At 46.2% G+C, this 21,794-nt stretch overlaps 1 protein-coding gene and 1 non-coding gene across 2 annotated transcripts; one reads left to right on the top strand and one right to left on the bottom strand.

Annotated features, from left to right (window-relative positions):
* Nucleotides 1–179: 179 nt before the first annotated feature.
* LOC136763801 (U11 spliceosomal RNA) lies at nucleotides 180–311 on the top strand. Its single transcript, XR_010821111.1, has one exon. It is a non-coding gene; the product is annotated as a U11 spliceosomal RNA (small nuclear RNA).
* A 773-nt stretch (nucleotides 312–1,084) lies between these two features.
* LOC136763600 (discoidin, CUB and LCCL domain-containing protein 1) lies at nucleotides 1,085–21,295 on the bottom strand. Its single transcript, XM_066717719.1, has 15 exons — nucleotides 21,099–21,295; nucleotides 15,498–15,719; nucleotides 13,337–13,474; nucleotides 9,354–9,405; nucleotides 8,397–8,469; nucleotides 7,979–8,112; nucleotides 7,795–7,832; nucleotides 7,504–7,698; nucleotides 6,573–6,694; nucleotides 5,847–6,009; nucleotides 5,379–5,471; nucleotides 4,876–4,969; nucleotides 4,475–4,512; nucleotides 4,191–4,319; nucleotides 1,085–2,749 (listed from the first exon to the last, which is right to left on the bottom strand). Exons 1-15 carry the CDS (start codon nucleotides 21,196–21,198, stop codon nucleotides 2,298–2,300), a joined length of 2,043 nt encoding a protein of 680 aa, XP_066573816.1. The 5' UTR covers nucleotides 21,199–21,295; the 3' UTR covers nucleotides 1,085–2,297.
* Between the last annotated feature and the right edge of the window lie 499 nt (nucleotides 21,296–21,794).

Below are 21,794 nucleotides of genomic sequence, written 5' to 3'. Positions count from 1 at the left end.
TTGTCCTGAAATGAACAGTAGCGGCGAAAATAAAGGGCGTCTGTGTCTCCGGACGGCCATGCGACGGTACTCGTGTCCGGACAGGAGGCGCACAGCCGTGCGACGCGGCGCCCTGGCAGACACCGCGGGCGTGCGGGCCGGGCCGCGCCGGCGGGGCCGCTGGCGCCGCGCTGGGCGGTAAAAAGGGCTTGTGCCGTGACTGGCACGGGGGGGGGCCGCTGGCCCCGCCCTGCGGAATCGACATCAAGAGATTTCGGGAGCAAAATTTTTACCCCCCCGGGCTGCCGGTGATCCCGCGTCCTGGCGCCCCCGTCACTGGTGAACAACAGAGCCACTGCGCATGTCCGTGCGGGACGTTAGGAGACACGTCTGGTGCGCATGTCCGCGCGGGACGTTAGGAGACACGTCTGGTGCGCATGTCTGTAGGGGACGTTAGGAGACACGTCTGGTGCGCATGTCTGTAGGGGACGTTAGGAGACACGTCTGGTGCGCATGTCTGTAGGGGACGTTAGGAGACACGTCTGGTGCGCATGTCTGTAGGGGACGTTAGGAGACACGTCTGGTGCGCATGTCTGTAGGGGACGTGTGGCGCTGCTGTGTTAGTGTCACTAGAGGGCACCATGGCGTCTGATTGCTGCAGTTAGTAGTTGTGTAGTAACCGGTGAGCGCGTCCTCATTGTGCAGTTAAGCTGCTGCTGCTGTAAAAATATCTTATCCTTTGTATTGTCACCACAAGAGGCCGACAAACACTGCACTACATTGTTTAGTGTTATGAATAATACAAATATTCACTTGCATATTAATACCAATTACTATAATTTTACTTTATTTTTTTGTTTACTGAACATAATATATTTACTTACATTTGACATTACTAGCAATTGCTACAACATATTGTAAATTACTAACAATTACTTGTAGAATGGACAAGGTTCTTTACTAATTTTGAGTCACTGTATTCATTAATTTCAGAACAAGCAGTTATTTAGAGGGGTGCGGACGTTTGTCCCGGCTCAATATTGTGTGTTGTGTCCTCCATGAATCCTTGTCAACACACAAAGAACGACACTCTCCCAGATCAGTCTTCGGTCATTGTCTTTTTAAATGTTTTTTATTTATTTTTCATACACACTCCAATGTGTTCAGTGGACGTGCAAAAGTGGTGAGTGTGTTCCCATGTGCGAATATAAATCCCGTCTTTGTCTGGAAGCTTTTTAAAATGTGCAGTCGCATTTTGACTTCATTTTTTAAACATCAAAATACAAATAACATTTCAGATTAAAAAATATAATTACAATAACCTTTAATAACAGGCCCAGTGATGAGCAAACCCAGTCTTACTCGCCCTGTGTTTTATATTTGTACAGTACAAGTGGAAGAGTTTCATTTGAACTTTGAAGGCACTTAATTTTCTTAACCAGCAGCTAAAATCCACTGCAGACACCGTAGCCCGAGAGCTGCGGTCTCTGGATTGAACTGGACACCAGATGAGTCACTTCATAAATAAAATAGTAAAGAGTCACTTTTGTGGTCTGACATTTCTGGTGTTGCAACGTTCACAGTAAGGAAGTCTTGAAAAGCACATTTTTAGTTTCATGCAATGGCGGCCAGTTTTCTGAAGGCTTTCTGTGGTGGAAGCGATTTCTCTACTCCGAGGTCTTGGCTTCTTCACATTTTCACTGGAACCTGGGTTTTCATGAAAGCGTTGACGTCACGCTGGGCTGTATAGGGTGTTGCACACTGAACGGCTGCTGGAGTCAAGTCCCTGTGCTCAGATGTCTCTGTTTCTCTCACAGGTGATCTCTACTGCAGAACTCACACGTGTGATTCCAAAAGTAAGACAACTGTGAAGATCCACTAGGTACTAAGGCAGTATTCGTTTACCATAAATTATTTAAAATATAAAACTGAAATCCTATCACCTGTCTAAGAGAAGACAAAAAATCCTTCCTAACTACAATACATTTCCATACCAGTGACCTTAAATCCTCCTGTAGCTACAGAGAGCCCTTGTGCTGGAATATCTCTGAGCTTAATTTAAACATTTATTTGCACCTGATGGTGGATCGTTAACATGAAGTTTAATGTCACACGTGTGTGGCCCTGGTCTCCAGAATGAAGTCTTCTCTACAGTGCAGTTGTCTGCGTCTCGATGGCCTCAGCACACGTGAGCAGCTTTTCACATCGTCCTTGAGCAAAGTGCAGCAGATCTCCGCAGCACAGAGAGCAGCAACCCCACGGCCAAACAGCACGCCTGTAGGCACTGCAAGGCAGCCTTGTCCCTCAGTCGCTCCGCATCACAATGGCTCGTGGTATGGGTGTGTGAGGCGGGCGCCGGGCGCCGGGCTCCCTGGCTGGGGTTCGGCGTACACCACGCTGGCTTTGCGTGGCCCATTGGCAGAGACCTGGGGGGTGCAGTAACTGTTGTATCCTCTCTGTGCTGGGAAATCGTACTGGGGCTCCTGGGGCGGGTCACCGGGGGCGAGTTTGGTGCTCTGGGCAGGGGGCATCACTCGGATCACAAAGATGTTCTTCTTGACACCCCCGTCGTGCGGGGCCTGCGGCAGCTCGCTGAAGGGGGTGGCGTACTCGGGCTCCGGGGGCAGGGGCTCGGCGTACTCGTGGATCTTCCCCGGGACGTCGTAGTGGTTCAGGATGAGCGGGATGGTGTAGCCCTCGTCCGCCGCAGGCCTGAACGTGGAGCCCAGCTTCTGTCCCACCCCGGCCACGAGGTCCGGCTCGGCATAATCTGGGGACAGAGACAGGAGAGGGAGGCGGTGACTCTGGGAAGAAGGAGAGTCTGCTGGAGCACGAGGCGGCGCCCTGCCTTTCCCTCGGTTCTCGGTACGCAGAACTGTGCTTCTATATTACTATTATTGTATTATTATTATTATTATATTTCATATAATGGAACTAGTAACTATATTAGCATTATTGTTCTCAATAGTGATAATATGAATTGCATGATGCTTTTATCCCAGATGACTTCTGGTTAGTAAATGCTCATATTCAATGTTCTATATACACATTACAATATGAACATCACGATATAATGTAATCTATACATTACAGTAGTTATTTTTAATACATATATTTACAGGCAAATGTGTACATTAACAATGTTGCGCCAAAAGAAAATGATCAACCCCAAATCTGACTTCAGAAATACAGATTTAAACACATCGGTTTGTATTTTCAAGGCCACGTTACTCCCGCTGTTTCTGTGCCACCTGTGTGCTCCTCATTGAGAAACATCAGTTTGTGCCTGAAACAGTGAGGGACTGTTTAAAACATGTGAAATGTATCCTCTGGCATCAGGGCTGTCCCTTGATGAATACCAAGTCGGTCTTGTCAGCGAACCAAAACCAACAACTGCCAGGAAGTGACAACAGGGCACATACACACATGGCTGCATCTGCACTTATTCTGCAGTTGTGTCCTGCGCCCAAATTCAGAAACACTCACACACACACACGTGCACACTGCTAGCCTGTGAGTCTGGAGGGTCAGCAGACACATGACGGCACAGGACACCTAGAATTCCTTCCCTTCCCAAGTTGTCCCTTTGTCCTGCAATTCACGAACGAGAAGAAAAGCTCAAGCGAGCGAACGAACAAATAAACAAATCAATTCGCTTGAAACAGCAGCTGCGGCCTCTTTCCCTGACTGTCTCGTCTTGTGCTGTCGGTCTCGACCCCCACTGTCTTATGTCAGTTTTGTTTTTAACGTGCTCAATAGGAGCCCACAAATGCCGTTCCAGCACCACGGCCCAACAGGGGGCCCTTGTCCCACTTTCCCCTCCAGGCAACCTTGAAGGGTAAGTGATTTTAATTACGGAGACTGAGAGAGGCCTTCGATTGTTTTAGCCGCTGACCTCTTGTCCTATCCTTCGCTGTGCCTCTCACTGAGGGCTGGGCCGCTCTGTACAGCCAGTGTCTGGGGGGACGCGCTGCGTGCCTCGTGTGTGAGAGTGTCCTTTATTGGGCTCCAATTAAAGGCCCCTTTCAGAGCACCTCTCAGGGAATAAAGAAATGTTTATGCTCCAACGGGCTAATTGACGGAGCCGGCGGGGAATAAGCAGCCCAGGAAAAAGGCTGTTCGCTTGTCAAACCTCGTCTCTGTCTCTCGCTCGCTGTCCGGGTCGGGAGTGGGAGTGGGAGTGAGACTGCTGGGATGATCTACAGCCTTACCGTTCAGCACGGCCTCTGCCAGCTCCTCGCCGGCGCCCATCTCCAGGGGGTAGGATATGAGCTCCGACTCTGGGCAAGGCAGGGTGCCATGGTAGCAGCCCTGCGTCTTCCCAGCTGAGTTCTGGGCACCTGGGAAAGAAGGTCAAAAGGGGTTCGAATACACTGGCCTGTCAATCAGTCGGGTGAAGAGCTCTGTCAATGGCTCTGAAGACACGTGAGCTGTTATTCATTGTTTTCCAGGGTGTAACGCATTACTGCCATTCACGACGAGACCCACGGCCTACCTTTCACCAAGGAGCACTTCATTTCAGCCGCATGTTTCCTGAAAGAAATCAACCAATAATTGCAACAGTTCCCATCTAGTCCGGTGTGGTTGAGACTGCCCACACACTTCACTTGAAACAATGTTATTGGGTGAAGAATAGTGGCCATTAAACTATACTTTCTATCAATAATACCTGGTTGGACACTGATTGTGTTACTGAACTGCGTTAAGACAGGGGAGGGCACATCTTTGACAGTCACTTGTATAGTTTGACAAACAGTATCCATTAAACCAAATGAATCACAACATTAGTGTTGTTTAATGAAGCAAAGGTATAAGTACATAAATATATGCATGATAACTTTTTTCTGCTGCTCCACTGATACCTAGGGAAAGATACGGCCCCCGATCCCTTCTTACCTTCTCCTCCAGCAGACGCCCACCAGCAGGGCCCCCACACACAGCGTCAGAGCGATGGCCACCCCTACCATCGTCAGCACTGACTGACCGGACCCTGTGGGAGCAGCGAGCGTCAGACTCCCAGCGGGCGCGGCGCTGATTACACAGCTGACCCGACGGGCATCTGCTTTGCTTTGTGTTTCTGAGTTTCACACAAACATGTTCAATTGACCCAGGCTGAGTGAATCTGATTTCAGTTGTTTAGATGGGAGATGTTTTAACCAGTACCAATTTTGGGTCAGTGCAAGAAATCAAAATGTATTAATTCGAGATGAACTAGTACAGTTTGGCATTTGTTATGATGTGTAACTTCCTGTTCACGTCTCTTTCTGTGTAGTGAAACTGATAGTTTAGATAATGGCCTCCTGGTGTGTGTCTGTGGGTGTGTGTCTGTCCATCTGTCTGTCCATCCATCTGTGTTTGTGTGTCTGTCTGTCTGTCGGACAGCGAACGCAGCCTCTGACCTGAGTCTGGAGTCTTTTTGATCACTGGGCCCCCGGTGGTGCTGTGTTCCTGTGGTGACGTCACTGTGGTGGCCACCTTCGGGGGGGTATGGGCTACCGAGAGAACGAAAACATGAATGCCCTCATCACCCCTCCCTGTGTCAAACCTCACGAGCTGCCAGTTATTTGAAGAGTTATAAATAACCAGAATCTCTCATCACCCCCCCTTTCACCTCAGTTTTGAATGGCCATTTCCTGGACTCGGCTCACAAAGCACGCATTCTGGTAGCCATGCTGGCAAAGACAACTGCCCAGGAGCTCTACAGTCCATCTATCACCCCAATCAGGACTCGACCCCAGGGCACAGCTGACCCGCTGAACTCGCAGGCAACTGAGCAGCCACAGGAATGCTGGGGTGAAGGAGGCCCTGTTTTTCTCCTGCTGGATTCCCACCCATTGCCCAAACTGTAGTATCTCAAAGGGCCTCACCGACTGTGACGCGGGGGCGGAGGGGCGGGCAGCCCAAGACCCGGAGACGAAGAGCCGCCCGTTTGTTGTATTCCCGGGGCCGCAGGAGCAGGTATCGCGCCAGCACGGGGGGGATCAGGCTGTTCTGCACCTCATGCATGCTTTCTGAGTTCCCTTCAAACACCTGGGTAGGTGAAGGAACACAAAAGATATCTTACAACAGTGCCTCAGGGTTTCCTAGCTCTCCCTCGAACTCTCTTGTTCTCTCTCCTTTCACTGCATGAATGGATTGTTCTCCTGTTGATATCCTGAGTGGATTTCCGATTCCCTTTCAGGTACCGGCATGCCTTTGTTCGAGAGGTGTGACCTGGAGGCTGCTGTGCATCTCCGATCTCGCCAGCTGCTGGAAAAACTTTAATTACAGATGCTTCCAGTGCTTGGAGAAAGCCGATGCCATGGCAGCTCTGATAAACATCAGATAAGCTGCTTGTTAGAGTTTATATCTTGAAAGGGACACGTAGACTGTAAACTTTGTAATATTTGTATATGGAAGAAGAAAATGCTGCTGCGGTTGGTGATTGAAAGGCATCTATAAGGCCATCTATATAAGTTAGCCACCTCAAAGTGACAAGACTTAGACATGAAGGAGAAGAGTGACAACAACAGGCTGTCTGTGGGCAGAAAATGAGCAAAGACATAACGACATAAACAGTGCAGGGATACGCACTGGCACTCAGCTCTCCGTACCTTCTCCTCCTTGCTGCCCGCGCTCTTGTACACCTTCCAGTTCTTGCCATCCTTGCTGAAGAGGACGGTGTAGGCCTTCACAAAGAAGTCATTGCGGTCTGCAGAGCCCTTCGTGATGATGCCTGAAAACCAACTGAACCACCATTAGTCAGACTGCTATTATTGCAGAATTGTTTTACTTCAGTGCTGAATGTCTTCTGTCTCTACTTTTTGGTTGATAAGATGGCAAGGCCCATGCATACTGCAATACATTCACCTACTCTTTTTCAGTGCTTTTATGTTTAAAAAGTGAGGGAGTTTGCACGTGCACTTAAAGCATCTCAAGGGCTAAAGACCAGGAATCAATTGTCATTTTGAGCAATAAAGTAAAGAATTGATGTCATTCAGTAAAGAACAGCCCAGACGATAGTAGGCCTGATCTCAGGATCAAGTTGGAGACAGACTTTCCTGCTTCACACACACTATTTGCTATTTCCACAGACATCGATTAGCACTAATCCAGGACTACTCGACCTAAATTCCCATTGGGCAACGCCTGGTGCTGATCTGGGTCTGTGAAACCAGCGCTGTGAGACAGAACTGAATAAGCCAGGCAACAAACAATGTTCCAGAACTGACTTCCATAATAAATAAGTCCATCAGCTATATTATACTATTAGTGTATTGTATACTAGTGCAGATCAGCCTGAATCGTTATGAATATAGTGTCTTATCAATCACTCCAAATCAGAATTTTTTTTAGCGGGGCCTGCTTTTCTGCCATGAAGAGACAGACAGACAGATAGACAGATTATTATTTATTTATTTCTTGGCAGATACCCTTAGACAGATAGAGACAGGCAGACAGACAGACAGGCAGGCAGGCAGACAGGCAGGCAGGCAGGCAGGCAGGCAGGCAGGCAGGCAGGCACACTGGCAGACAGACTCTGACCGGTGACAGTGCTCTTCTCCTGCAGCTCCAGCTCCAGCCAGTGGTCACCAGAGCTGCTAGCCGGAGCCCAGGCGGGGGGCAGTCCATGGGCTGGTTTATTGTCAGGGGACCAGAGCACGTGTCGGCCCAGGCCGTCCATTTCCTCCCAGTAGGAGGAAGCGTTGAAGCGCAACACAGGAAGCTCATCCTGACACTCTGGGGAGGGGGGGTGAGATTCAGTCAGTTCTCTTTAGGACTCGTGTCTGTACTTTACTGTGATGTGTTCTGTCTGAATCACCCAGACAGCCTTACCGCGGCTGAAAACCAGCTTCTTCTCAGAGAGGGAGCCCCTGTCAGAAAAGAGAAGAGTCAAATCAGAGAGATGTAATGTTGTTTTTAAACACACCGTCTAAAACCACAATGGGACCATAGCCGTGAGAAACACAATACAGCGGCTGGCACAGGACTGGGCCCAAAAAACGAAACCCGGTCTCACGTTTTGGAGAGGATCCCGTTGGCGAAGCTGGACTCGTACAGCGTGAGGCTCTTCTCCCGGCTCACGGCAATGGGCCCCCCCAGCTCCTCCGAGACCACTCCTGCGTGAATGGCCGCCTTGCACAGCACTGAGGTCTGAGACACAGAGAGAGAGAGAGAGAGTTGAGAGAGGGTGCAAGAGATAGTAGAGAGTGAGAGAGATAGGAGAGAATGAGAAGGCAGGGGGCATGTTGAAAACCTTTAAGTCTGCTTAAATCTTTCCCTGTACTCCCACTTTTTCTAAATTTTCTTCTCTTTCTTTACATGTCACTTAGCACTTGATTTAAACGCCATTTCGTCATGTTCTTTCCAACCACAAGAGGTCGTCCAAGCTGACCCATCTAGTGTATCTGAATGGAAAAGGGACCTGATTGACTCACGTCTCTGTAGCCCTGGCCAGGCTGGCCCCAGATGTCTCCCGTCACGTCCTTGCAGCCCGCGGGGCAGAAAGCCCTGAAACACAAGCCGCAGGCAGCCGTCACAACACTATTACCCATGCCATCTAACCTCCCTCGCTGCAAACACAAACAAATCCCTTTCTGAAGCTCAACTATTGAGCTCATGGAGTCGGAGAGTGCTAAGGCTGTCCGTGAAGGAGTAACGATGCAAAGAAAAACACATTTCCAGCTGGTAACTCACTGGAGTGATCAGAAACAGGCATAATAGCACAATGCATATGTGAAAGCCATGGCGAATAACAGACTGAACACATGTGTGGGATTCAGGCCATGAAAAAGCATATGTTAGGGGCTCTGTCTCTACGAGTGGCTGGCAAAGTGCACGACTATCGCACAACTATGATTTCCCTCTAAAGCAGGGGACTCTAACTCGGTTCCTTGGAGGGCTACAGTGCGCTCTGGTTTTCATTCCAGCTGAAGCTCTCAGTCACTTCATTTACCTGGTGTTTTACACCATTAGACATATATGATATTATTTTAAAGGCATAAAGATGATCTGAAATTGTTTCAAATTGAAATAGTGCTCTAATTCAAGATGCACCGTCTGTAGAGAAGATCTAAATTCATGCAGCTAATCAGCTAATCAGACAGATGAAGTATCTGGGAAACTGGTGGGATCAAAACACAGAAGACACTTCACAGGTCTTCCCCCCTCAGGAAGTGACTCAGTCCTTCTGCGTCACCGTGTGGTGGAGTGAATGATATTTCACCAGCACAGTTCCTGTTTACACACACCAAGTAAGCAATCTGGAATGGACCGCGATCCACAGTACAAACACCGGGTGACGGGAGCGCATTGTGGCATACTTTAATCAGCCCCCGAAGCTGCCCTTTACCTGTGAGCAGTTTTGGCTGGACAGTGTCGACACCTCCACTCACCTGAGCTGTGGAGTGGTGAGATGGATGCCTCGCTGCATACAGGAAATGAGATCTAGGACCAAGCAGAGTCAGTCAGGTTAGTCACTCCGCAGCAACTAATTTAACCAGGAAGGAAAATACCAGGGTTACTTTGGATTTGCATACAAGGGTTAATGAGAAACGGCTTATAAAACGATCACCAATATTTGAACACTGGAGGGGCAAGATGGGGTCCAAGTCACCCCCAAGCAACTCTAGCCCAGAGTAGACTCCACTCCTGAGCACTGAGTGGGGGGGCTGCGATGGTCTCATCCTCATGGCCAGGTCATTGTTCCCACAGTCAAGCGAGTCTAGGCCAAAATAAACACTATTTATCTTCTACATAAGTCTAATGGGGTCGTCTGAACTCCTGAAATGAGTTTTATAAAACAGTTTGGGGAAATTTCTCAATCACATCTGTGGAGATTCCAACTGCTTCCTCTGCCTCCCGCCCCCTCGGAGCCGCCGTCTGCACCGGGGTGAGTCAGTGTCGGCCCTGTGGTGACCACCGATCCCCACCGCCGAGACAATGCTCGCTGACATGCAGCCCCTCGATTTACAAACCGTCCTTCACATTTTTTTTGGTGTACTTTTGAGCACAACAGGGGAAAAAAATAAAAGCCCGTGGTAATTATTATAATGCATTTCATGTTCTCAAATCTTGGCAGCCAAGCTCAACACAAGGGAAGACACAGTTGAGTCAGCTTTTCATAATTTGTGAGTTTTAAATTTTCCTCATTTGCAGACAGAGTGCTCCTCACAATGCCTGGAGGCTGCAGGTGTGAGTCCTGATTATACAAAGCGGGATGAACTTCGTATGTGGGTTCAGGTCTGGCCCTGTTCATAACCGGAGTACAAGCAGACTTCTTGACCCCGTCGAGGCCCCACAGAGAGTGAAGTTGCCAGGGCTTTAGTACGGCGATAAAGCCTTGTGGATTTCACCTGGAGTAGACGTTTTCTTTTTGAAAATGAATCTATATAGAAAACTGAGGCAGAAAAATTTGTTTAACAGATTTTTCTCATAAAAACATAAGGCACCGATGCAGGCATAGTAGTGTGTAGGCTGAGCAGAAGTTAAAGCTCAGATGTGCCGCACGCTAAGTGTGTTTGTGTTCTTAGCGTAATTGGAAATGTCCAGGTGATCTTACACAAAAATTGACTTTTGGTGGATTCTGATGTATTTTCTGAAGAACACTGTACATTACTTTTTACTTTTTAATGTAATTGCCTTGTTGATGCACCCACTGCCCACTGCCCTGTACGTCAGCCCCTTTTGGTCGGACGTAATAAATTTTATTTAAAAATGCTCCTCAACTCGGCGTGTTAAACAAGAGGACAAGCAAAGCAGAAGCAACACCAGCAAATCCCTAAAACATGCCACGCAACAGCACAGCCAAAGACGCAGAATGAGAAGAACACAGCAGTTGTAAACTACTCCTTTTCTAACGTGGTGTAGTCGGTGTGGTCAGGCAATAGTTAACCTGCTGTCCTCCTGCCAGCAGAGAGCGCATAGCTTTCCACCCACACAGTCTGGGAGAGAAGCCCGGGGCCTCTCAGCATTCAGCGCAGGGGAGGCTGCTGGCATCGCAGGCGACTGTACAAACAGCCCCACTCCACTTCTGGGATCGCTGGCGAGTTCCAAAAAGCCGAATCCACACCTTTACATCTTGAGGAGGAGAATCGCCCCCCACAAAATAAGTTGTTTTGCTTTCTGAAAAGACCGTTAATAACCTCTGAAATTATCTGTAATTCAATACTATAATTATGTTAGTTTTTTCATTTATTATTTTTCCTTCATGAACACCTTCTGCGTTTTCTATACCCCAGTCGTTTCATGTTGTTATCGGTCTCTGGCAAGAGACAGAAGTAAACACGCTCTGTGCACGCTGAGAGACGAGCACACTTTGTCAGGTGATAATGTGAATAATGTGATTAATGAAGCACACAGATCATAGGGCAGAGTATTATTAAAAACTGGTATACAATTATTATAATAAAATATCCAAAACAGTTCTCCTGCATATTAACAGTGCATTGTGCACAGTGGGGTCTGCTGTCCTACTTCCCTGTCTTGTGGTCGAAACGCTGGAGTCCAGATACCTCCACGCAGTGGCTGTTGCCTTCATTTACACTTCATATGCTGTGTTTATTTGTCCAGTTTGTGCAACCTTGTTCAAATTACACGATGGCTTGGCAATAAAATCTACAAGCGACAATCTATAACTTGCCAAAGAAAACAAACACACCTGTGTGGAGAATAAAGACTCCAGCCGTCTGAAGGGACAGTGTCCCTTGCGGCCGCTGTCTCCCCTGCTTCCTGGTGCTGCACTCTCAGAAGAGCACCAGACAGGACCCAGCTGAGGAGCGCCGGCCGGCTGCACTAAACAACCGTCGTTTTCCCCCTGCATTTCCCCCGACTGCGAGGCTGTTGCACAAGCTGTCTCACGACATGGATGCCAGTACAGTGGATTACGGGGAAAAACTTTTTTTGTTAATGCTTCTTCTGTTATCCAGTTATTAAAGGTTTTGAAGAAGCCAGACACTTCTCTTGCCTTCTCAGAGAAGCAGACATGGTATGAGAAAGAGGACTTTTCATTCTTCCAGTGTAAAAAGCATGCTAGACATTCACCAATATAATGATAAGACCTTCAAAGAGTAGTGGGGTTCTGAAAAATATAGCAATATATTTCCTTACTTGATTGCAGAGGCCGTTTACCTATAATCGTCCCTGTTTTATTTCATAGCCGCATGATTTGTTTTTAAAGTAAAAGTATCTGTTTTGAAGATGTAATCTGTGCTTTAAAGGGTGTGGCATGCTGCTCAACCAAACAGGAAAGTATAAGAAAAAGAAAATGTTGTTATGTAAGGGGCCAGTTCAGGGGGCCAGCACTCTTGACATGGTTCTGTTATAGTTTTTCAGTAGTTTCCTATGGTTTAAAAGCCTTCAGCTGTGCTCTTCCACACATTGTCCCAGGGAATACGAAGATATACAATGACTTCATTATAGTGAAAACTATGGTAAATCCATAATAAAACAATGTAAATGTGCCAAGAAATCCTATGGTAAGATTTCCAGGGTAAATGTGCCTAAGGGCAGCTAGAGACCCACATATTAGGCACCTCAGCACCACCCCTTACCGGAGCTTAACCGTACAGAGCCGCCGCATTACTGTAATAGCTGTTTACTGATATGTAAGCACTGACTAACACTTTGATGGGTACATGGTACGTTTGTACAAAAACAACAAAACAAAAAAACACGTCCACAACCAAAACAATCATTGCTGTTGGGGGGGTGGGGGGGGTAGTTGCTGAGGGAAGCAGGCTTTACGGCTCAAATCCAGAAAACAAGTGCTTTTGCCGGGTAAATATACACAGCAGCTGTATATTTTGCAGGATCACCTCCACATCATTGTCAGCATGTTCTGCACAGTGCAAGTTTAGGACCTTTTTTGGCAAAACAAGGAACATACCTCTATGACAGGACACCACTGAGCTCATCGACTCCCCAGGTCCTTCTCCGCTCATTGATACAAGGATAAGAATGTTTTCAAGCCGCCACACAATCCACACAATCGGCACACACACCACAGTGTGGAAGTTCTGCACCACATAACCACCTCAGCCAACCCAGATAATGCTGCACCAGCACACTGTATACCTTTGTATACCCTTATTCAAGTTCACCCTGGTAAATTAATAATTTTTGAACATTTAGCATGGTATTGCCATCGTTTTACTATGGTTTCCTATGGTTTTAAGGCCTTCACTGATCTTTATTGCATTCTATCATGAATAAACCATGGTCTATCCTAGTAATCATGTCTAGGAAATATATATCATGGTATATCAGGGTATTCCCAGTGTATAGAAGCCAAATTAATCATTAGGGCAGATTGTGGCAGTGACTGATTCCTCCCCGACTGCAACCCACCCCACTCACGGTATACCTCATTCTCGCATACCTGGATGCTGGTCGGTGGCATAGGACAGGAGGAAGCCGCGGCCAGAGCGGTGAGTGCCGGTGAGGAAGTGCAGCGTCACCTCACTGGTGTTCAGCGCCAACTTCTTCTCGATCATCGATATTGGCCCACAGAGCGGACCTGAGAGAGAGCAGGCAGGAGAGCTCAGAGCATGATATATGTCCCAAACATTGAACAGGCCTAAAAAATATGTCATCCCAATTTGCCAGGCCTCTGTATGTTACGTATATGTTGCACCGGGTTAATTTTAAGTATGATTTGCCTTTGGCTGCACTGCGAATACACCAGCTGATGTCAGTCAGTGCTGCAAACCTTAGTGTTTTATGAAAGTCATTCAGAGCAACAATTAAGGTGCCAGTTTGTGTCAGCAGTGGGATTCAAACAACAGCCACTGAGACTCCAAGACACCTGCACTAGTAGGCCAAAACTGTTGGTTGCAGTCCGGTCTTCACTTCGTTAGAAAAGGTTATTTATTTGATTAAATTAGTTGAATAGATATGATTCATCAAACTATACTCACTCATTCATATTATATACGTTTTCAGAGTGTGTTGAACAATGATTCAGACGGGGGGGGGACAATGCAGCTGACAGAGTGAAAACATTGCTCACCGTTGAGATACAGTCACATGTTTGCACACACAATTTCAGTGAATAATTTCAGCTACAACCATACAGATTTGTACTTTTACATGTGCATTTATAATATCTTAATGTGAGGTGAGTAGGAAGACAGAGATGAAGGGAAAACAATTATTGGAAAAATGTATTTCCCAGTTGCTTTCTTGGAATTGTGTTCCCTTTTCACCTGGTGCTTTTTCTCCTCCAAATTTGTTTCGTATTGTTTCACATTGTGTTTACATATAGAGAGAGAGACAGAAAGAGAGAGAGAGAGAGAGAGAGAGGGGTAAACCAATTAGATTGTATTTGACCTTATGCATATTCCCAACCCCCTTAGGTCTTTAGTGGTCAGTGATTCAGGAAACAGGGGGGCTGATGAATGCTCTAGCTGTTTAATCAAAGTTTCTGGGAATACACCAGGAGGGCAGCCTGCTCTGCATTTGCACACAACTAAATGTTGTACAAATGTTGCTGGCCGGCTGAATTGAGGGCCAGTGTGGGCTTGCGGCCGGAGCTCAGCGCCTGGTTGAGAGGGAGGCTGAGTGGGCTAGTGGCTGAGAGCCTGGCAGCGTTCCTGTTCCAGCTGTTGAAAATATGTTCAGGAAATATTTGATGAGGCAAGCGTCCCTGGAATGTCGCTGAGAAGAGAGTGGCACAGGGCTGCGGATCTCAGACATGCCTGTAAGTGACTGTCGCACGGCCGCTGTCAGGGGAGCCATTAGGGCACACAGTTACACCCATCGCCGGTGCAGAAAAACAAGCAACATTCTCTCCTGTCCTCCACTAAGCACTCAGTTCAACTCTTTCTGCTCCACCTTTACATGAAGATGTCTTTCAAAAGGTGTAGTACCCGCATGGCCTTTGCTGTGAGGTTTGGTTGGCATCAGCAGTTATTACCCAATCCCAATCCGACCAATCTGGGTGAACTGTAGACGCACTTGTGCTCTCATGAGCTGCCGTGAACCAGTACTACATCAACAAAGCAGATTTGGGTGTGTCTGTGTCTGCATTGTGTGCCTGGTGTTGTGTTACACATGGGGTTTACTTTTTATTGGAATTTGGAATGCCAAGCGCTTCAAAAGTATCTGTATTTCGCTTTGTTTATTACTTAAGAAAGGTTCATTCGAGGACCCTAAACTTTTCTAGTGAACAAACCACCAGCAAAAGAACTTCCTTCCTCTCGGGCCCAGAGGAAGAAAGCTTAGTTAAAACTCATAACTCAGAATGTAATTCGCTACTTGACATATACAAATGCAGATGATGTTTCCTTGAATAATATCAATGTTGGATTTGGACATTTCTCTCTCAGGACAGTGTCCTGTTCTCTGAATTAACTTTTATATACATTTACTTCATGCCTGTGCTCTCCAGATCCAGAACTCGGCTCCATTTCGACGTTAGTCTCTTGTTCATACAGTCACACAGTGTATAACCCAGTCCGTCAGATCTGTGGTCAGGAACATGTGCTGGCGTGTGGCTTGCAGGGATGCTTTCCCAGTGAGTGGCAAGGCGGTTGTCTTACCCAAGCTGGGCGCCCCACCGGCGGGGGTGATGGTTAGAGAGCCGGCGCTGCAGTCGCGGGAGTATTCCAGGTCGAAGTCCCCGAACACCAGGCGCAGAGTCCTCCCACCAGGCGCCCGCAGACGCCACACACACTGCGTCCCGTTGGGGTACGTGCCTGGGAAGTTCCGCGAGGCCAGGGTGCCGCTCTGAGCCGCAAACACAGTGCGCCCACAGCCTTCTCCTGCCGAGGGAAGCAAGCTTATGATTAGGCCTACCCGGTCTATTCCTTACTTTCTTTTAATATTTTATTTAGATTTTGAGATTGATAGGTGGTTAAAATATATATTTTTGTGTGTTTAACATACATATTTCAAAATTCAAACCATTTCTCCTATCAGGCTATTTTTATTATTAAAAAGCATTCATTCCTGAATAAGTCCTGGAAAACATCTGGCATATAATCTTTGTTGCTGCTACAAAACCATATGTCGAGCTCTGCTGCACTCATTTAATCACAGAAATCACTTTTTCGCAGTGACAGGTTTTCAAACTGTTCATAAAACTATACTGGAAAACATAGATACCTTAAAGAACTGTGGCAACATTATATATATTTGGGAAAGAGGTAGTCTGACCAAAAGAGAACCTCACAAACGAGCAAAAACATTACTTTAGTCAGTGGATTCTCATTTTTTCCCCAATCAGCACACTTAAACCGGTCTTAATCCGTACCTGCACAGTGATCACAGTAAGAGATTCAAAAACAGCCATTACCGTACAGAAAACAGATATAACTGACAGGCTGAACTTTCCACAGCGCACAAACGAACAACACCAGCTCTCTCCCAAGAAATGTGGGAATGATTTTGTGGGAGGGACAGCTGGGGCAGATTAACAGCCCTACTGGAGCTGAAAACAGTGAATCATACCGGAGGCTTTTATTAACTTATGGATGCCACATTGTAGTTATTTTCTTCTCCCCGGGCTCGGTGCAAGACTACCTGTGTAGTAGTGATGGGTTCGGGTGAGTCATGCTGTGTTGCAGTGCGGATTGGGAGCTGATTACTGTTTGCCCTAGCAAGCTGAAATAATAACCTCTTTCTGAGAACAACAACAAATCAACAACAGCATTTGCTTGGCTTGGTGCCGATAGGAAAACAACCCAGCGTTTTCAATTCTGTATCTGGAACGACCCCTTGTTTCTGTATAATTATAGAAATATCGATATTGAATTTCTGCTGAAAACATTCCATTCCCATTGAGCGGCGGCGTGGTGAGAGGGAGGTTCGCCCCGGGTTCTCCGGAGTGTTGCTGCCCTCTCCCTGTGGTTTCTAATAAAGGTGTAAAGACATGTTAATAGGTGCAAATGGGAGCTGAGTCAGGCCTGTCTGTCTGATAACATTAACACACCCATCCCGACAGGAGATTCGCAGCCAATGACAGCGGTTCTGTTAGAAACATCCTGCCTGCTGCCACCCAGAAGCCATCCTCTCAGCTTTCCTGGCTCTGATCAGATACAGCCACACATTAATAAAGCACCGTGCTTGGAGAGCAACTCATTAGCAAAGTTGCCAAAGTCCTTCACAACAGCTGTGGCACTAGTCAAGTCAGCAGCTGTGCAGCGCAAGAGCCACCGTCAGGAGAGCCCAGGCTACAAGCCATTCCTCAACTTTATCATTAGCTATAGCTGGACAAGTGCCCTTGCTGCTGGTCCACAAATACAGCATAAGTCTCTGTGTGCTCATGTGCCAACCACCCGAGACTAGGACATTTCTCCAAACAGGATAACGATCGCTCTCCATAATGAGGACATCGTGCCCCTGTAATGCAAACACGTAATGAATTGGCAGAAGCAAAGCCCCAGCAACGTGATGTGTGTTTTCACTAAAAAGGCACATTTTTCTCAAGCCTTTGTTGTTGTTGTACAGTTATGTTAACCCTTAAGGACCCGTTGAAATATATATGTCTTTAACAGGATGAACAGACTGTGTGTGGCGTTTATGTTACCCTGGGTGTTCTAAGGGTTAAATGACTAATCAGTTCAATTGCACTCACTTCGGGGATCAGTTCAAGGAGAGCAGGGTCGCAACCCCTCCTGAGAAAGCCCAGACGAGACGTATCACTGCAACACGCCTTGCCTCCTGCAGAAACGCATGATCCCCCTGTATGGCAGCGCGGCCGTGCTGTGTGTGGGCAGGGGGAATATTGCCCATAGCCTTAAACACAGCTGCAAGCTCCACGGTCTCTATTCTCCACACTGGATGAGTAATCTTTTGCACCACTTCACTGGCCTCTACCCTCACCAGAGTCTAGCCAGGGTTTTCTCCAGAGACACACCAGTGCATGGGAACAGCCCGGCAGTATTTCCTGGGATAACTGCTTAGGCAGGCACTTTCAGAGAGGCTAATATGTCCCAACATGCACAGACACAGCGTTTACAGCCAGCAGTTGCTCCCAATGCTGGGGTCACAACCCCAGTTGAGGTCATAAATAAAGGGTGTCACAAATTCTTCTTTTGTTACTTTTGTAAATAGATAAGAAAAAACAAGTTACAATGTTTTTAAATGATTCACTGTTATTAATATACATTGTAATGCATTATTTATTATAAAAAACATGTCAGCCTTGTCTTTTCCCAATGCTTAAAATGCATCTCACCGAGTCAAAATTTTTCGCACCTCTAACCTAAAGGAACCCAAACGTTTCCTTGTACCTGGTAACCGGGGAAGACCAGCTCAAACACTGAGTTCATTCACCAGAAACAGCACACAGAGAGCTTACCTGGAGAGTCTGCACTTTAAACTAGGTTTTACTATGGTGAGACCATTGTTTTACAGTGTTTTCCTGTAGCTTTAACATGCGTTCACTGTGCTTTACCCCATTCTACCATAGACATACCGATCATGGTATATTATGGTATTCCTAAAGCCCACTGTAGGAAAGCAGAAGGAAGGCACGTTGAGCCCAGACGAAACCACTATAAAACTGAGTTAAACCCAGTCAAATGATGTTAAAATGGCAAAACATTCTTTCTATGGTTAATTAACCATAGGGCAGTCATTATGGATCTCTTCAGCTCCACAACTCCAGATCTGACAGAATGTTCTTACCTTGCACTTTATTCAGCAATGCATCCAACTTAATCATCTCGCTCGGATGCATTTGTCCCAGTAGCCTTGAGTTAAAGGACTAGTTTGGGTCACCATTTTTATTTTATTTTTGTTTCCATTGCGTGCTTTATGCTTCATGATCCTCGGGTATTGTTTTCACTGAGAGTGATGGTAATTTAGCCTTGGAGAACAGAGGATTCTGAGAGCAACTGGGAGCAAGTCTGCATGGGAAGCAGTATAGCATCATGCCAAGCTGAAAAATGAATTGAAAAAGCACTGGTGCAACCCATAAATATTTCCAAGCTTCCTTTCCTGTCTTTCAATTGTGCAATTGTGCTTTTCCAAAAAAGCCCCGCTTTTATTTACTGACATAGTTACTCATGATGACGCAGCATAAACAACAACATCAGTTTAAAGAGACTCCATCAAATGGAAAACGTAAACAGGATATAATACTCTTTAAAAGGAATCTAGATTGATAAAAAGAGTGGAGGAAGTTGTGTGATTTATTAAAGGAAAAGGTCAAAGGGTTTGACTCATGTTTGTCATCTTTCTTTATTGCAGCCCAACGCAGCTGTGGTGACTGAGTTGACTCTGGGCTGGGAGTTTGTGCGCATTTTGTCTGGACCTACTCTACATCTGCGAATGCGATTGCTGTGATTCATGACACCGTCTCTTGGATGTTCCTCGCCTAATGCTGAACACCATGTGAATATCTATTGTTTATCCTTGCCGCCCACATAGTTTTCCTGTCCAGGTTTGGAACACTCTGGATCTTTGTAGACATGGGCACCGCTGGTCTGTCGGCAGGAAGGATGACCACACTAACACAGTCCGTGAGCTGAATGTCACTCTTTATAGTAATATTAGCTTAAGGTCTTGGACAAATACCTACAGTGTGATGTCTTATGATGTCTTTGGACTCACACCCTCAGCTGGATGTGCGCAGGCACTGAAATCCTGACCAAAATGCCCACACCTGCATGTCCCTCAGAGGTGAATGGTGTGCGAATGAAGAGCTCCCATCTCATTGTCTAAACCCACTGACAATACACAACTCCTAGCCTGGAACACAGGTGTAATGGTGATACAACACAAGGATGTCTGTTCATCATCAGCTACAGTGATGTCCAATCCTGGTCCAGGAATAACACAGTCCAACAGATTATTATAATTTTAATGTATTACATTCTGCCTAAAGACTGGGAATAACTTCTCCCATTTAAATCCAGAAAGCTGTGCAGTGAATGCTGATGATTTTGGGGACTAACCAGCTGTAGTCAGCCTGGCTTTAGAGACAGGATCGCTGTTCTAACTGGAGTATTAATGAGATGAGTCACTCTGCAGCCTCTGGCGATCTTATTAACAATCAAAAGTGTTACTGACAAAAGTCACAACACAGAAACGCATATTTCAACAAGAGGTTTGGCAAAACGCTCCAGAGGAACAAATCTATCAAGTCGAGAGTTACAATGACTCAAACCTAACTGGAAATGTTTAGGAGACTGAGCGACACTGATGGCCGTGTCGTTGAGGAAATGGAGATCAAGCACCGTCCTGTGCAAGTCTGGCACTCCTAGCTTTAGTGTAAAAGGAAAACCAATGTTTTTTGAAACTTCAAGAAAATGATTGAATGTATTCCCCCCCTCTACACAAACAAATTGTAGTATTACCACTAAGAAAGTTAAAAAAAAGAAAGAAAGAAAGATTACATTATTTGTTTTAGATTGTAAGAAAGTAGTATTTTTTCAGATACACCAGATGAACTTCAGTAGATATCAGGTGGCACACACCTTGTGTGATTAATATGGAGTACTTTGGACTAATAATATAACAGTTTATAGAACAACATTAAACTATAAGATAGTACACATGCATTCACTAGCTGCTTATTTGTGTACACGATCCCTTATCTACACTGCAAACACCGTCGCACATAATCATTTACAACCTAAGTGTTAAAGATGGACTTGATCCAAATAAAGATATGAATAGTCCAGTCTGGTCCAAACACATTCAAGCACTATGGGAAGAAAAACGAGATGAACTTTTGCAGGGTGGACAGGTGTAGTTGCACCTTTTCACAGAAACCGTCTATATCACTACTGACATTTTGTAGAAGATCAACTTTAAGAGTGTCATATAAATCAATCATTGTATTTATACTATCGCATTAAAATCATCTTTAAAAAGGACAGCGAGGTGTCACTGTGATGTTTGCCTGTCAACGATGTTATTTTCCCTTGAACACTTTTCAGAGCAGTCGTGTGCAACAGTAAAACTCTGAGCTGTTTACTGCACCCGTCAGCCGGGATTATTCATTAACGCACAGCTGCCTTCATACTGTAGATCCAGTGGGCAGAACAAAACTGTGGGCTATTTATACTGTTTATATCGCGGGGAAACATTAGCAAAGTAAAGCACCAAAGCGTTGCCCTGCTCAGCCTTGTGTGCGCTCTATTCCTGAGTGCAGGGAAGACAAAATGACAGAAACATCCAATGCAACTCACCCTCTTGTCCGTAAATTCCCAAAGTTTCTATACATAAAATGAAGACGAATCCACACAAGAGGTCGACAGGATCCAGAGCGTGGCCGGGTGTCGCGAACATGATGTCAAAGTGTCTATCGGTGCCGAGCCGCCCACACTGACCACGGGCAGCTCACGGGTCACACAGACACATTGTAACTTCGCGTCTGTCCCGCCGCAGCTACTGAGGCTCCGCTTTGCCTGTGACAGTGCGCTGCTCCCATTGGCCGGCCGGCCGAGCTGCTCGTAATATGATTGGCTAGAGGAGGTGACAGTCGAGCCGTCCTTCTCCAAATAAGGCGAGCCGCTGCGGGACGTTCGCAATGTTACAACTCTGACCCGTGTTTGTGACGTCAGGGATTCGTGTCCCAGGGCCGCGGGGGCCACAGGGGTCTGGAAACATCAATCCCAAAGAGACTTGTGTTGAGAAGAGCTTTCTCTCTCCACTGAACATGACATTAACCTTTATAATAATAACAGTAACAGTCTATTGTTATATTATTATTGTATATATTATTATACCTAACTTAGATGTTTTATAAAACTAACAATTAACTAAATATACAGCACACTACAGGGAACATCACAGAAAATAAATATATCCTATATGTAACAAACACATATTTTTATTATAATGATGCTTATATTTTTCATATGCCCAAAGTGGCCCCCAAAATA

Source organism: Amia ocellicauda, chromosome 11 (genome assembly GCF_036373705.1).
Source record: "Amia ocellicauda isolate fAmiCal2 chromosome 11, fAmiCal2.hap1, whole genome shotgun sequence".
In the NCBI taxonomy this organism is placed as follows: domain Eukaryota; kingdom Metazoa; phylum Chordata; class Actinopteri; order Amiiformes; family Amiidae; genus Amia; species Amia ocellicauda.
This window is presented reverse-complemented; position numbering and strand designations above follow the sequence as displayed.

What these genes read in the sequence shown, in the direction of transcription:
- LOC136763600 (XM_066717719.1), bottom strand. Translation starts at nt 21,198, where the DNA reads ATGTTCGCGACACCCGGCCACGCTCTGGATCCTGTCGACCTCTTGTGT. An exon ending in CGGGCAGCAAGGAGGAGAAG is followed by an intron (nt 6,010 to 6,572) that starts GTACGGAGAGCT and finishes TCACCTACCCAG; the next exon opens with GTGTTTGAAGGGAACTCAGA. An exon ending in CAAAAAGACTCCAGACTCAG is followed by an intron (nt 4,970 to 5,378) that starts GTCAGAGGCTGC and finishes CTGCTCCCACAG; the next exon opens with GGTCCGGTCAGTCAGTGCTG.